The 16,520-nt window shown below is 49.1% G+C and overlaps 1 protein-coding gene across 4 annotated transcripts in view; it reads right to left on the bottom strand.

Annotated features, from left to right (window-relative positions):
* CPEB1 (cytoplasmic polyadenylation element binding protein 1) overlaps nucleotides 1-16,520 on the bottom strand; it is a 111,027-nt gene that overhangs the window by 7,057 nt on the left and 87,450 nt on the right. For 2 of the 4 annotated variants that reach the window (XM_040257516.1, XM_040257518.1), the window contains exons 4-8: nucleotides 6,196-6,422; nucleotides 4,643-4,895; nucleotides 2,348-2,461; nucleotides 1,942-2,031; nucleotides 967-1,103 (exon numbers count right to left, since the gene is read on the bottom strand). In XM_040257516.1, the coding sequence (XP_040113450.1) occupies nucleotides 967-1,103; nucleotides 1,942-2,031; nucleotides 2,348-2,461; nucleotides 4,643-4,895; nucleotides 6,196-6,422 (821 nt within the window). The remainder of the gene's footprint in view (nucleotides 1-966; nucleotides 1,104-1,941; nucleotides 2,032-2,347; nucleotides 2,462-4,642; nucleotides 4,896-6,195; nucleotides 6,423-16,520) is intronic. The other 2 variants (XM_040257517.1, XM_040257519.1) reach the window with 1 other exon arrangement.

Genomic DNA, 16,520 nt, shown 5'->3' with positions numbered 1-16,520 from the left:
AACAACAATCTACACTTGAATATCCTGAGACAGCACCTTCAGCATCCTCACTGTCCTCAGAATCTTCTATGCTTTGCTTGTTCATCCTCCAATCCTGTACGCCCTGGCGACTGCAGATCTTTTTACTAACACAGGCATCTCAACCTTCCATTTTATAAATGAGGAAATGAAGTTTGAGAGATATTGACTATCTAGTCCAATATCACAAAATACACTCTATTATCAAATTTTTAAAAGTAACACCGATCCCTGAGTTTAGAACTTTCTTTGACAAGTGGTTCTCAAACACCACCCACTGGCACCACCTGGGGAACTTGGTTAAGGTGGAGATTCTCAGGCTCCAACCAAACTGACTTAGAGATCCTGAGGCAGGGTCCAAGAACATGCAGTGAGGCCCAGGAAGGATGACTCCTCGCTTGAGACTCAAGATGCTAATCGCACACAAGGCTGACACAGCAGAGATGCGAAGGGGGAGAGAATTAGACGGAGAGAACCCCGCACTAAGAAGGCCGTGCATGGCAATGCAGAAGTCACCGCGGGCGGGGCAGGGCGGGGCGGGGGGGGGGCTACAGGCGGATTTACCCACCACAGGCTGGGAGGTCAGCAGGCACAGCCTGAGGGCAGGACTAGAAGGAACAACTGTAGATGTTAAGACCAAGCAGAGTCCATCTCATTTCTAAGAAAAGAGGTTTGGGAAGAAGTGTCGGCTAGAGTAGGAAGGAGAGTGAGAGCTGGGACACAGTCTGATTTCCACGAGCAGGAGCACACATGGACCATTAATGCCCAGAGGTGGCAGCGGTGGCTTTAATACATCAGAGAGTGTTCGCTGCACTCACTGCGGGGCAAGAAGAGCAGCCCTCTCGCCTCAGTAGGACTTCGCGTCTGCACCTGCGTACCCACCTCCCTGTGAAGCCTGCCTCCTCCCAGTCAGGCCCCTGATCCAGCAAGTGCTCTGCGCCAGCTCACCTCCTTGCAGCGCATCCTCCGGCTGGACATCTTGAAGTAGTACTCGCTCAGGCCGTCCGGGCTCAGCGGGTCATGAGAGCAAGCCTGAAGCAAGGCCCGGACAGACTTCTCCAGTTCGAAGACCAGATACACATACCCTGTTGCCAGGGAAGGAGAGACTGCATTAAGATCCCTCGGTGGGGGGCTACTCGTCAGCCAGGGATTTACGGCAGGGTGTTGTTGCTGGGTTTTTTTCCCTCCAATGTTTTTTTTTTTCCCTCCAAGAAAGATGGCATATGGATAAGACACATTTGTGTCCTACTTCCAAGGGGGGGAGAGATGCTCACCATTTCCCATCTAGTAAGGGAAGGGTGGGTGCGGCAGGACAGAGGGTCCCGTCATCACCACACAGCTCTTCACGTCACAGCACAAAGCATGCTCACATCAGCAAGCCTGGCTTTCCTGGGGGAAGGAGCAACACCGGGTCTGTGGCGTGGGGGCGAAGGTACTTCTATAAAAGCCTAGTTCAATCACTGGTTCATCAGTGAAGATGGGGCAGCGTGAAAATAGCACCTGCTCCTTTCTACAGGGAGGGAATCTCATTTCAGACCAGTGAGGACTCAGACACTGGGTCCTCATTCCTGCTAACTCCAGAGGGATCTCAGAATCAGGTCAGGCGACAGCGTCACTGGGCAGGGAAGGCAAACACCTTGCTTTGAGAGGACACGAACTGCTGGGGTTCAGGTTGGAGGGAGGTGTGCATGGGCTTTTCCAGGCAGCCCCAACTGCAGTGTGAGTCTGGATGGACAGGTGGAACATTAGCTCAGAAGGAACAGAGGGGCGTGCTGGGTGAGGAGAAGTGCCAAGAGCTCTGTGCTCTGGAACGCCCGAACATTACCAGCATGCATGTGCCATCCCAGCGTCCCTCAGTGCAATCAGATACTGGGGAGGGAGAAAAAGCTCCTACCATGTCTGCATTACCTTTCGGCATATTACCTTTGGGAGGACACCGGGGGTGCTTGCCATCCTTACCAGGCCACTCCACACTCAAAGAGCCGAAAACACGGAAGGTGTTAACCAATCCAGCTGCAAAGAGATGGAAAGAACGGCAGACACTTGGGCACCTTTCTCCCCAGGACGGCACAAGCACAGGGCCATCAGTGTCGCTTGTCTCCCTGGACAGGCAGCTCTGAACTGGCCCTAGGTCTCCCATGACACGCGTGGGCACCAGGCCCAGCAGCCCTGCAGGCTCTGTGAAGGAGCCTTTCCCCTCACAGCTGCTCCCGTCACATCCTGAGCCCAGGCAGAGGCTCAGTGCCTGGCCTGGCCTCAAGGCCAAGTTTCATCCTCTGAAAACACAGGGCCACCTTCAACACCCGAAGGAAAAGGACTCAGAGCTCACCTTCCGTAATGTCCCAAGGGACGCCTCCTAGGAACACCTTGCAAGAGTAGATGGGGTTCTTGTAGTTCCGGGGAGGGAGCTGACCACTCCACGTGCAGGTGGCTTCGTTCACAGCTTTGGCAGAAGACAAAGAGAAACCGGAGTCAGAGAAGCCACAAAGGCACTGCCCTTCTCTGTGGTGAACCTGCTCGGGAAGGAGAGACAGGCCACAGTCCCCCAGCCTGGCCGCTGGGAGAACATTCATGACTACTCTGAAAGGCAAGAAACCGGACGCCTCCCCAAACCTGCCAGCCCAGGGTGGTAACCCTGACTCACCGGTTCTGTTTCTCCACTAAAACTGGGAGGAATGGCAAACCACGTGTGCAGGGTGAAAACAATCACAACCTGAGCAGTTTCCAAACACAAAATGATACACTAACCAGAAGACAGTTTTATCTAGTCACTGCTTACAATACCAATTAATTTGAATTTAGAATTATAGGCATACCTCGGAGGCACTGCAGGGTTTTGTGCCAAATCACCACAATAAAATGAACACTGCAATAAAGCTGATCATACAAATTTTCTGGTTTCCCAGTGAATATAAACGTTGTATTTATACTATATTATCATCTATAAAGTGTGTGACCACATTATGTCTAAAAAACTCAACATTTTATCGGCTAAAAAATGCTAACCGTCATCTGACAACACAGGCAACTATAAACCTTCAATTTGTTAGGGGAGAAAAAAGCAATCTCGATAGATTGGAAGTTTGGGATTGACATGTACACACTGCTCTCTTTAAAATAGATAACCAATAAGGACCTACTGTACAGTACAGGGAACTCTGCTCAATATTCTGTAATAACCTAAATGGGAAAAGAACCTGAGAAAGAATGGATACATACCCCTCTCTAACAATCACTTTGCATACACTTGAAACTAACACAGTAGTGTTAATCAACTGTACTTTTTAAAATTCAGTACTTGTAAAGTGCAATAAAGTGAAGTTCGATAAAACAAGGTACGCCTGTACTTGAAAGCCAACGGGACAATTTTTCATACAACATCCTAAATGCTTCCTGGTCCAAATGGACTTTCTCTGCCATTGTTCAAATAAGCAACACCATTCCGTTGCCCTGCCTGCTCCGTGAGCTCACCACTCACAGAAGTCAGGACACTGACAGTGAGAACCACCACCAGCAAGACAGGAAGGTGGCCACAACTGCTCCAAGTCGGAACCGTTCCATACCATCTCTAGACATATCCTTATGGTACTGAAGGAGACACTGGGCCTTCTTGATGCCAGCACTGTAGGATAAGAGATTTTCTCTCAATCCCTCAGCTTCCTGTTTATACCAAACAGAAACCCTGTCCAAACCTCTTATAAAGTTTCTCTGACTCAGTAAAGAAACCCTTGTTGCTGTACAGAGTTGAAACTATCTTCTGTTTGGCTTGCCCTAAACTTTCTAGAGTCCCTGCTCTTCTTGGTAACTGACCAGTCCAGCCTTCTATTGTACCAGTCTTCAATCCTGTCCCCACTCAGTCTGTGCCCTTGCAGATCGGAGACTGACCTCAGGGCGGACCAACTAGTCCTTGCCTGTTTTACTCTCCTCCTCCACAACTGGACTGCACAGCCAGTGAAATGAACCATCATTTTCATTCAGGACAATGACACGGAAGGCCACTCTCTGAAAGGCACAGGTCCAATGTGTTGCTACAGCACGAAATTTAGGCACCATCAGCAATATTTTGTGATCAAAAATAGAAGTCGATATAATGGCCTCACCCAAAAGAATGGTAAAGTTACTTCATAGGGGAGCAACGGCAACAGACATCCGTTACCTTGGAGGTGGACAAACGAACAATGCACACATCCCTTGGATACCAATCAGAAAGTCTTGGGGAAGGAGGCTCCAGTGTGGGTTGTGCCTGACACAACTCTGAATGGGGAGGGGTGGCGGGGAGGCAGACAAAATTCTAGGCACTGCCAGGGTTTCTCCTGAAGCATCCACCCAGGAAAAGACTCAGAAGCAACAGCAGTGCATGATCTCCATGCAAGAGAACAAGTCAGAGATGGATCCCAGCGCTAAGTGGCATGGCCCTGTGGTTCTAGGTCATCTCGTTCCCTCTCTGCTCCGTCTCAAAGGCGTTCCCAAGTTTGTCCCCATTAGCACTTACTCCTCAGAACAGACCATGCTGTGCAGATGCAGACTTCATTCACCAAGCAATCAAGTCCTCTTCTGGACAGTTCACTTGTCTGCCCTGAGAACGAGGGCTCGGGCCCCACCGTAGGTGCACGCCCACACTTACCCGCAGCTTGCCTGTGTAGCCTGGCCTCTCTCTCTATGCTGAAAGGGTCTTTGGGAGCTTCGAGGAGGTCCCAGGACGGCCACACAGAAGCTCCTGGCCATCTCTTTGATGCACTGGTTGGGGAGGGAGTGACTGCAGCCAGAGCAGCTTGCTCTTGGTCCATCCGGGACCCAACCCCCATCTTTAAAGGGTCTCTGGGGCCACCCCCTGTCAGAGACAGGAAGGGCAGGGGAGGGGAAATTCGGAGGCTTGACTAGGGAAGGAAAAAGGAAGACAGAGGTTTTTAAATGACAGGTGTTATAGAAATAATTACACTACAGAAATTATGAAAAATACCATTTAGTATTTGATACATTTTTCTCTTAGATTTTCTTCCTATGCATTTTTAAGAGCAGCTGCTCTTATAATTTAAATAAATTTTTTTCTCCCCAATTCAGTTTTTTCCTTCATATTGCCAATCTTCATAACCATTTTTAGTTAATTTATGATATTCTTTTTAGGGAACAAGTTACACTTCACTGACCTATTCCACCTACTGCTAAACATTTAGATACCGTCCAGGTTTTCAGGATTATAAATAAAAACTTTAAGGGGTAGTTTCTTATTTTGTGTCTTCTCCGGTCACATCCCTAGACATAAGATGTCAAAATCCTTTCTATGAGGGTTCTGTGTTCTGTCAAAAGTGTGTGAGAACACAAGTTTCACTACACACTTGTGTCAAGGCTTTAAATTCTACTAAAGTGGGTAAAAATATACACATTATCAAGATGTAAACTGAAATAATTACTAAATAAAGTATCTCCTGTAAGTTGAAATACTGCCTCTATTTCCTCTTCTGTGAGTTGTCTGTCCATATCCCTTCATCAATCAACCTTTGGGGCAGGGATCTGAGAAAATTCTTTAAACAAAAATCTCAAAGTATCAATATTAAAGCTGGTTACCAGGCAGATTCCTAAGACTGAGCCCGTCTAAAGCAATGAACAGAAGTAGGAGCATCTCTAATTCCACTTTGTGAAGAGAAGTGAAAGTTGCTTAGTCATGTCCGACTCATTGTGACCCCATGGACTATACAGTCCATGGAATTCTCCAGGCCTGAATACTGGAGTGGGTAGCCTTTCCCTTCTCTAGGGGATCTTCCCAACCCAGGGATCGAACCCAGGTCTCCCACATTGCAGGTAGATTCTTTACCAGCTGAGCCACAAGGGAAGCCCAATCTTTATAGAGGAATAAACTGCAGCCAGAGAACCAAAGGGACCTGCTCGTGGTCACCATTTAGGGTTATCCTTAGGGAACAAGTTACACTTCAGAATCCCGCTAGGACTCCCCTATTTACTCTCGAAACTGTTTCCTAAGAGCTGCTGGAGTAACTGGTGAAGAAGTCTCAGCTCAGGTTCCGAGTGTGCTGCACACAGGGAGGAGTGGGGACACAGGGCACCCTTTGATCTGCTGAGGTTCAGAAGTCCTAGTGCCTCCCATCGCCCCACCTCGCAGCCCGCACCCTACCTGCTCAAGCTCACCTGCCCTCCCCATCGACCCCCCAGTAAGCTACATACGATCAAATCTGAGAGATGATCTGATCCAGAGCTGAAGCCACTGGTGTCCGAGTCAGAAGGGCTGCTAGAGCGAGAATCCAGGATGGGCCGGGTGTCCAGGCGCGGTCCTCTAATGGAGGGTGCTGGAAATTTGTCCACCAAGTCAGATCCAAGCGGGTCCAGAGGCAGGAAGCTCAAGGGGGGCTTTCCCAAAACATTGCCCAATGGGTTATGGAGCATGCTCAGTACTAGGAAGACGGGGAGGAAAAAAAAATCTCATGACCTCTTAGTTTTCTTCCCAGACAAGAGCTTTCCCTTTACCCTCAGAGCAAGACACACCAAGGCAGGACCACCAAAGCCTGAGAGAACCACAGTGATGAGCGTAACGAGCAGATGTACACCCAGGGTATCTAATGAGAGGCAGGAATAGGATGGCTTTCTGAAGACCCAGGTTCCTGGGTCAATAGCATTTGGGACACTCTGTGCCACTGGGGGGCCCTGGTGACCGCCACTACCAATGTCTGGATACACATGCCCATGTCATCACAGGAGACACTGTCAGCACAGTTAGGAAGCCCAAACCATACTCCTTCCTTGCTGCCTACCAACATGTCTATCAGAAGAACGCACCCCCTGCCCTTTCTAACACTACATAGCTAAAACACAGAATCCCATGCCATGCCCCAGAAGTCCGGCAGAGCATGAGCGTCCATCTCATCCGAGAGGCTCCTGTGTGCAGAATTCCAGCCCATGCAGATTCTCCCAGACAACCCTGGACTTCCAACATTTAGGATGGAAGCAGTGATATTGTGGTTGAGCTGCTTCGGCTGACAGCAATCCTGGCTGAGCCTGATACCACCTTCATTCAGCTGCCTGTTCTGGGAAGCTCTGAGTCTCCATTTTCTCATGGCTTCTTGGGCGGAATACCAACTGCTTCGTAACATGGTCAGGAGGGGTCAGTAATTAAGATAGCAGATGGAAAGCGCTTAGCACAGCAGAGCCCAGTGCACAATAAATATTTAAATATTAAACATCAAAAAAAGAGTGAATCTGAGGCCAGGAGCGATAAGGGAGGTAAAGTGGACAGCAGAAGACAGCGGCATTTTCCCACACTTGGCCCTGGGGAAAAGGGATCCAAAGCAAAGCAAAACACCCTTTTATCCACTGAGAGGGGGTGGGGGGTGGGAGAGGGCTTTGGCCATAGAGGTACGGTGGCACTGAGGTGAGAAAGAAGCCTCGTTACTCTTGATTATTTTATTTTCATCCACAGAAAGGGGAAAACACTCCCCTCAAAAAGGCTATGAAGTGAAACCAAAATAACGTGTTTACGTGTGAAACTGTTCAATACGCGGTGGCTGTGAGTGGCTCCACCTCACAATTAGTCACTAGTAATTGAGTGAGACACAGGTCACCTGAGCTGGTTTCCTCTCGGGGTACAAGTCCGTCTGAGTGTCTGGCTGGGGCTGCAGTGGGCCTCAGGAGGCACGAATAAACCTCTCCAAGCATGAAATCAAAGTGAAAGCATGCTTCCAGGGTACACCATTCACCACGGAGCATTTGTACAGGATCAGATCAACCCGCTCCCCCCTCAGCCAACCATGCGTCCCTCTCAGATCAAGAGAGGTAGTGTATCCTTAACTTGATCCACAGAGAGAGAAGATCAAGAGAAGGCAGGGTATTCTTAACTCTTTTTGTTCAAATGCAGGCAAGAGTCTCGGATGCATTTGTTTATTTATTTTATTGTATTTATCCTTAATTTTTAAAGAAACTGTCCTACTGTCCTCCAAAGCAGAGATACCAGTTCACCTTCCCACCAACACAGGGGAGAATCAGTCCCTCCACATGCTGGCCAACACTCAGGAGGGCTGGAAGCCAGTCTAATGTGTGTGTGTGTTGGGGAGTTTATTACTTAAAGACGTCATTTTTTAAGGAAACATTCTTTTAACTAGTTTCCTGAGCACAAGCACTTAGCTGCATACTGAAACCAAGTGTCTCTCACGCTTGAATTCTGATACCCATCAGAAATTATCTCTGTTACGTTTCTCAAATATGCCTGACAAAGCCCTGTCTCAATGACACACAAAGTCCAGGCCCCTGGAATTCATGCTGAGAGGGTAGGGGGGTGGGCAGTGCGAAGATTTATTTCAGGCTCTTCCTGGGAACTGCAAGATGTGGCCAAAAACAAACAAACAGAAAGCACTCTGAAAACTGGCAGTTCTCTGACAATACAGATCATGTGTGTTGGTCTTAAAAGTGGTACCATTGCCCTGAAGGGCCTCATCTTTCTTCACATTTTGCAGAAACAAGTTTATGGTGGCGAATGAAGAGGTAACAATCAAATCTTAGAGAGCTCTGAAAGCCAGGTTAGGGCGTTTAGACTTTCTCCTGAGGGAGGGTGGAGACACGCGGCAGCTCCTGTGGGGACAAGCCAAGGGGGCTGACCAGGGACCATGGGAAGACGGGGCCGGCAGCCAGCACCCGGCCGAGGCCGAAGGTCAAGGCAGACATGGGGGGCTCGCAGAGGCAGTGTCAGGAGCTTGCGTAGACACAGGGCTGTGGGGTCTTTTCCAAAGAGAATGTGGAGGAGGAAACGTGTCCATCGAGGGGCTGATGGACCAGTCACAGAGAGGATGGAAGACACGGACGTGCGTCACAGGTGAGCGACACTGGAGGCAAATGGAGAGCCAGCAGTGGCCACGTGCTGTCAGCTGCCCGAGGGGAGAGCGGGAGGGGCCGGGCGAGGGGGCCGAGAGGACTGCGTCCCAAGGGCGGTGCCGCCAGCCTGTGTGATCGCAGGCGGCCGAGGTGGCTGTGTGCAGGCTGCAGTGCCGGACGGCATCCTTAAACGGACCCACAGTGACAAGCAGGCCCGGGGTTAGAACGCAGCCTAGACACTGAGCTCGCAGAGCAGGTAAAGGACTGGGGAACTGGCCAGAAGGACAGGAAGAAGGACTGTGGGGGAGATGAGGCTTGGGGGAGAAGCCTCCACCCTAGAAAACATCATGCTGAAGGGAAAAACCATCCATCCACTCCCCAGGGACAAACAAGATAAAGGGCGGTTTGTTGATCCCAGGAAAGGGTGGCACCGCAGAGCGGTCCAAGAGTTGTCGAGGGAAAACCGGCATGAAGCAGGATGCAGAAAAATACTTAAGGAGATGTCAGGCCCAAATGATTTGTGTCTGGGGGCACTGAGGATGAGAAATATGGACTCCGGTGACTGTCTCCACCTAATATTTTTAAAAGGTGTGTTTGAAAGCAATGTCCGTGCCAGTGTAGACCACAGTTCTCATTCATGTTAATCTGTGTTCACGACTGTTACTGATGCATCTAATAATCACAAACCCATCCACCTCAACTAGCTTACAAATATTTTTGACATCTTTGTGAGATATCAAATTCCTATGTCAAAGCTAGAGATTATGTCTGTAACACTCCAATTGGATAATAAGCCTGTCTAAGAAGAAAATGGCATGACAACCGATGATGGCCACTAATGAACTCCACTTCCTTAAGGGCTCAGAGTTCATGGTCAAATCATCTGTTCGACAATCTGGACCAGGTTCAAGGAAGCTCCGATCACTCACTAACAGCAGCTTCCACTCACTGTACATCTAGGATATTCCAGATACCGAGTCAGAACCACTTTAGATAAATACTCTTAAGCTGAGTCCTAAGAACTAGGTATTATTACCCCATCTTAACAAAAGGAAACCAAGGCTCAAAGGTCAAGTGTTTACAGTGAGTTTGTGAGGTGGTGAGTGGCAGAGTGGGACGCAATCCTTTCTGATTCTTTGCTTTATCCTCTGCAACACACCACTCACTACTTTGTTTTTTTTTAATACTCCAGACTACATCTTCTGGTCTTGACACTTCTCTTTTGTTCAAATTTCTTTAAGACCATCAACTACAGATAAGCTATCTCTGGATTCCAGAGGTCAGTACCTTGGGATCTAAATCATCCAAGTCTTAAAACTTCTCTAGGACTTTGCTGCTGTAGGAACTCATTAAAAATGTATCCTGGGCCCCACTCCAGACCTACTGAATCAGAACCTGCATTTTAACACAATCCCCAGGAGATTTGTGTGCACATTAAAGTCTGAGAAGCGCTAATCTAGAAAAACCCGAGGCTTGCTACTTCAAGCTTCTAATCAGTTCCCCTTCACCACACCCCTAAACCTTTCCTAAGTAATTCTTTGCTTGACTTAAAAAAACTGTGGGTTATTCAAATACAGCTTTTACAGCTCAACAGCAACTGACATCCAGGAGGAAAAAAGCCACCATCCAAGGTGGCTACATATGACATGACCCAGGGAGCTTGATCTCTCAGACACCCCCCCTTAGCCTGCCACCCACGTTATGGGGGAGATGAAAGAGGGAGAGAGGTCTAACCAGGAACAAATAATGAATTTTAAAAAGATTGGCGTGTATTGTGATAATAGTTTCAGGAAATGCGACAGCCAGGAACAAGCTGAACATTGTGAAAAACATTCAAGACGAGAACTCTGTAAGCTCACACCCTCATATGGAGCAAATACAAAGAGAGCCTGGGCCTAATGCTTCAGGCAGACAACTGCTAAGAGACAAGGAAGAGAAAAATGCTGTGTGGACACCACTGGGTCACTGGGCAACACTGGAATGTGAGCAGGGAGAGCATGAGTTTAACAAGGATTCTCATCAATTCCAAGTTGATGGACATCCATAGCTTTTGTTGTATGTCAGTGTATTTTAGAACATCTCTAGTCCTTATGGTACAGAAAGAAATTATATAAAGAGATATATAAAGAGAGAATTGCAAATGATAAAGCAAATGAGGTAAACGTCAACAACAGGAAAATCTGAATAAAAGAATTTTGTATAATTTTTATACTTGTGACTTTCTGTAAATTTGGAATTTCCAAACAAAAAAAAATTTTTAATGACAGGAAGGAAAACTAATCAATTCTCATTTGACTTTATCTTTTTCAAGGCAACTGATCTGACCAGAAAAGGGAAATCAAGCACAACTAACTGGGACTAGAATCCCAAGGGGAAAAATGGCAACTGAGTACCTTTGGAGCCTCTGCCTATAAGAGAAATCTTCTTTTAAACTAGCTTTTTAAAGGGTCAAAAAACACTTGTATAGATATTTGCAGGCACACATGGGTACAGAGTTCTGCCTTCTCTACCAAGCACACCAAAGGCCCATCTTTACCACTCATTCCAGTAGTAATTAGTCAACATCTGGCAGAAAGCAGGTGATCAATGCTTGCATGAACAGCACTGCAAGAAAGACAGTATTGTATCCTCAGGAGCAGTGTGCTCACTGAGGCTATGCCCTTTCCTATCAAGGTTACTCCATTTAAGGACACAATACTGCCTTCAATACAATTCGGAATTAGAGGAAAAAACCTTACTTAGTTCATCCTGACCCTGCCCATCACCAAAATAGAGGTTGAGAGAAGAACAGTTACTTGACATATCAAATTTGTGACAATATTCCTTCCACTAGTTTCAAATACTTTCTCCAAAGAGAATTAAACACATACAGATACAGGTTGAAGAGGGTCACTCTCCCCGGGATCCTCACAGCCACTGAAAAAACACTTCTACACTGAGAAACAACTATCACGGAAGAGCCCCACTGAACATTATACCAGCCACACAGGCAAACAGGGGAGGGGGCAGTGCCATCTGACAAACATGTGAGGTCAGTGTGCACCAGAATTAATACAACCAGTCCTGTCGGCACCTCCTCACATCAGCTGCCTGCAAATACTAAACTGGAAGGGGCCAAGAATAGAGGAGTTTGACTAGAAGATACAAGGAAGACAGGAAAACCTATTATTAAGAGGCAAGGATTTTCTAGGGGGTTTGATATTTCCTTCCACCCACAGAAGGAGCCAAGTTTCCAGAAACTGTCACTCATGGTCCAATGCTCTGTGGTGCCTGACTGTTGCCTTTAGCCCAGTCTCACAAAGGACCTGGCCAGACAGCTCTCTAAGCATCTACAGATCAAAGGGAGGAGAGCAGCAGAGAACACTGGGCTCCTCGGAGAGGTGGCACCTCACCTCGGCCCATGAGACCGAATCTCCCCTCTACAAGGATGCTCAGTGAGCAGCACTGGTTCCCACCAGCCAGAAATCGAGATGGAAGGAGCCAGCGTGTCTTCCTAACTTTAAGTATAAAGTGTACCTACTGGAAAGGCATTCTCTTCAAGCCGTACAACCTAAAATCTAGTGGAAGTGACAGGTCCCTTATGCTATAGGCCAGTGACTGATCTCGACCTCCACTCCCCATCACAGGGCAGAGCACTTCATCAAGGTCAAATGTCGAATGTTAACCTAGATGGATTAAGGGTCGGGTAGGGAGTGTCCTACAGTCACCTTCCAGTGACTCTGACTTCTTTGCTCTGACCAAGGCCAAGGCCCTGATCTCTTTGCTCTGTTCCTATCCTGACCTCTACAACTCAAGGAACACGGAAGTCTTGAGGTTTACCAGGTGTCCCCAGCCCTGGTGGCCAAGAGGATGGTGGATCCTCATTTTGCAAATGTGACTACAAAGAACTGTGTGCTCTGCTGGGGCCCCCCGCACGTGGGCAGGAGTCTTCGGCGGCTACGGGCTGCTCTCAGGGAAGCCACAGGGAGGAGAGGGCCTGGCAGGGGGCTCCAGCTCATTAGCACTGCCTCAGAGGGCACAGGAGGCCAAAGCAGCAGCAGTGTCTTTAAACTGATTGTTAACTTTCTCCACTTTCACCCTTCTGTGCCAGCTCCTGTGGGTTTTACAGCTGAGTCACGGCTAGTTTTCGGAAGCCTTCCCTGAGAGCACAAAGGCATCAGAGTTTGACTGCAGCGGCAGCCAGGCAACAGGGGTCCACACTGTCAGACACTGAGCCTGAGCTCAGCTTCCAAGAGCCCATCACAGCGGCATGCCACCTGTCTGATGGGAGAAGTCCTGAGAGACACCCAGACCGGGAGCCATTATCTCTAGCCTGAGATGATGATGATGTTATTTAGCTGTTCAGTCCTGTCTGACTCTTTGTGACCCCATGGACTATACCCTGCCAGGCTCCTCTGTCCATGGGATTTCCCAGGCAAGAATACTAGAGTGGCTTGCCATTTCCTCCTCCAGGGGATCTTCCCAACCCAGGAATGCAACCCTTGTCTCCTGCATTGGCAGGAAGATTCTTTCACTGAGCCACCTGGGAAAATCCCTAGTCTGAGACACAAGGCCGCATACCTGGAACCTTCTTCCCTATACCAACTCTTGGTTCCAGGCTGCCTGCTCAAAATCTACCCGAATGCACAGGAGGAAGGCGGGGAGAGCAGCACACATTGCAGACATAACAGAAAGCTAACAGAATGCTCTTTTCCTGTGACCCCAACCCTGCAACTCCACATCACACCCCAGCTCAGGTGGTGCTCTTTGAGTCTGAACTCCTTCCACCAACTCTGGATCCCACAGGTCCAAGGTGGTACCCAACACAGCCTTTTTCCCCAGTCTTGGTCACTGGACAAGTTTCATCCCCTGAAGAAATGGCCTGCTCGAGCCCCAGGGAAGGTCAGCAGCGCCTGGCCCCTGCACCCAAGCTCCTCAAGTTCCCTCGGCAGGGAGGTGTCCTGTTGCCACAGTGCTTCTCCAGGCCCCCTCCACTCTGCACTGAAAGTTACTCCTCAGTAAACTACCTGACTCCACAGCAGAATTCATGGTCCAGGGTATGACAGAAACCTTCTGTAAGGGTACCGTCACGCCCTAAAAGCTATGGGGGCTCAGAGATACTGATCGTTTGGAACCATCTGTCCATCAGGATGATCAACACAAGTAGGAGGCAGAAGAAACAGAGACCTTGTCTGAACTCTGCAGTTCAAACTTACCGAGAATTAACTCAGCACTTATCATTCATTCAATAAATACCTGCTGAAACACCAGGACCAGGCACTGTGCTACATACTGGGAACAGAGCGGTGAAGAACTGGACAGCCAAGGTAGACGTGAGGAGAACTTGGCTGGGCCCAGAAGGCCATGTTCCACAGGGAAGAACCCAACCCTGTTTTGAATGTTGTCTCAGAAAGGTTATTTGGAAGCAGAGCACCAGCAGGAACAAATTGCTGAAGACACCCCTCTCACCCCAGGCTCAATCGGCCTGCAGACAGCGGGGAGCCTGCAAGTTCTCCAGCACAGGGAACATGCTATTTACTAGTGAGCAGCCAGGACAGAAACCAAGGAGGGTGAACCTCAAGGACTTCTAAGGAGAGTGGGAGGGAACAGGACATGTCCTTTGGCACCCTCAGGCTGAGCATCTGGTCAGCCCACTGGGCTTCTGCACAGGGCATTCGTTAGGAGCCCTTATTTCCAGGTCCCCTGAAGTAGGTTCTCAGTCACCCCACTTCCTGCTGAGTAATGCTGCGTGCAAAAGAGTCACTGGGAGAAGGCAGGGAGACAAACACATCAGGTGCACAGCTGACGGGCTGAGACACAGGCTGAAGAGGGAGTCAGAACCGTCTGCCTCGTGCCCTGGCCTTGGGGACTTCTGCAAAGGAGACTTTAAGGCCAAGCAGCCCTGGAGTTGTACACAGAGACAACCCACTGTGAGTGTTCCTGCTCAAGAGTTTGGGCTCTGCCCACAGGAGCCAGGTGGGAGAGAAAGCACAAGAGGCTTGGGATCAAAGAAACGCAGGTTCAAATTCTGGTAGCTGTGTCACTCTTGGCATTCCACAAGCTCTGTGAGCGTTACTTCCTCATCTTTGAGATGGGAACAATAACAGTACCCATTTTATAGGACTGTGGAAGTATTAAAGCCACATGACACACTTCACATAGGAAATAGTCGCTAAATGGTGATTAGTCACTCTCTCCCCATCCCAGGACATTAAGGATCAGGGCCTTAACGGCCCTCCCGTTCCATTACAGGACTTAAGACACTGCAAGGAGGACACGTCACTGGGGTCACTTCTAACATTCATCTCGCCCTCATGGGCAGGAAGGCTTCCTTCCCAGCCTGAGTTGAGGCCTCACGGGTAGGCACAGTCTGGAAGGGAGGTGCCTCACAGAGCACCACACCCCAACCAATGCTGGCCTTGCAGGCACAATGCTCAAAAACAGATCCCACCCCAGGGTCTTCCTGCAGGTCCCCCAGGCCAATGAAACCCACAAGGCAGAAGGACTCCAGCCCCCGGAGACAGGTCCCCATGGGAGAATCCAATGAAATGTTGCCTCAATGTCAAAAAATTCCTTAGAAGAGAAAATGGAGCCCCTGGGCAGAGCAGCTGTCATGCTGTGTTCGGTATATAGTCCCATCTATTTCCCCTCAATAGTCAAGGGCGTTTTTAAGGGAAACAATTTTATCACTGGTGCACCTTCAGTGCCTAACACAGTGCCTGGCACATAGCCAGTGCTCAGTATGTGTTGAATAAATTTAGCCAAGACTTCTCCGGCAAGAGCCCTGCTACTTCCAACCTTGCCCCCTACACGCTGCTTAGAACCTGAGAGTTGTAGAAAATGGTCAGATGTGAGCCAACAGCCACATGGGGCAATATATCACCCAGCAGAGCCCAAGGAAGAAGCCTGCACCACGTGCTCCTCACAGAAACAGCAAGGTACCAGGCTGTCTGCAAGGACGACTCCTCGACTGTCCAGAGCTGCTGAAACGCCTCCTCCCTCCCTGGAGAAACCGAGCTGGCTGCTCTTCAGATGGGAAGGCAGTGTAGGCACTGGAATGTGGGCTGCATGTTCCCGCATCGCTGGCAAGGGTGCAGCTGGCTGGTGGGAGGGCTGCGTCCCACTCTAGGAGGCAGTACCCTCCCGTGGGCTTTCCAAGAAGGCCCAGGGCTCAGGGAAAGAAGAGAGATGGCCATAACCCCAGCTCCCAAGTCCAAGGATAACGTGGGGATCAGGGATAGGTGGGTGTGTCCTCAGCCCTCGGAAAGGAAGACATACCCACACTAACCTGCCCAGGGCCATTTAAATCGTACCACTGGGATAACCTTCTGGGTTCCCCATGGATGCTAGGGCCACAGAGTATAGGATCTCTCTGATGCAGAAAATCACATAATATTTATAAGTAAAGTGCTTGGGATGTGGGGAAGAAAATCCATCTCCACTTTAGAGACAAAGAGCTACGAGCACAGGCCTTTCAGGTGGGTTGCTGGGGAAGCTGAGGAAATTGTGGCTGGACACAAGCCTTTTTTTTTTTTTTCCAGCCTGATTTCAGAATGACTTTCAGGCCAACCTCTCCAAGCCCCAAGTTGGCCTCTCCTGCATTTCTACGTGCTATAATGCATTCCAGAAGGGCCCCTGTAGCTAAGAGAAGCCAGAACCAAGGAAGGGCCACACCCAGCGTGAGGCCAGGGAAGGACGGCACCCTGGTCAGA

Source organism: Oryx dammah, unplaced genomic scaffold (genome assembly GCF_014754425.2).
Source record: "Oryx dammah isolate SB20612 unplaced genomic scaffold, SCBI_Odam_1.1 HiC_scaffold_16, whole genome shotgun sequence".
Classification (NCBI taxonomy): Eukaryota; Metazoa; Chordata; class Mammalia; order Artiodactyla; family Bovidae; genus Oryx; species Oryx dammah.
The sequence above is the reverse complement of the archived record's forward strand: the minus strand, read 5'-3'. Positions and strand labels throughout refer to the sequence as shown.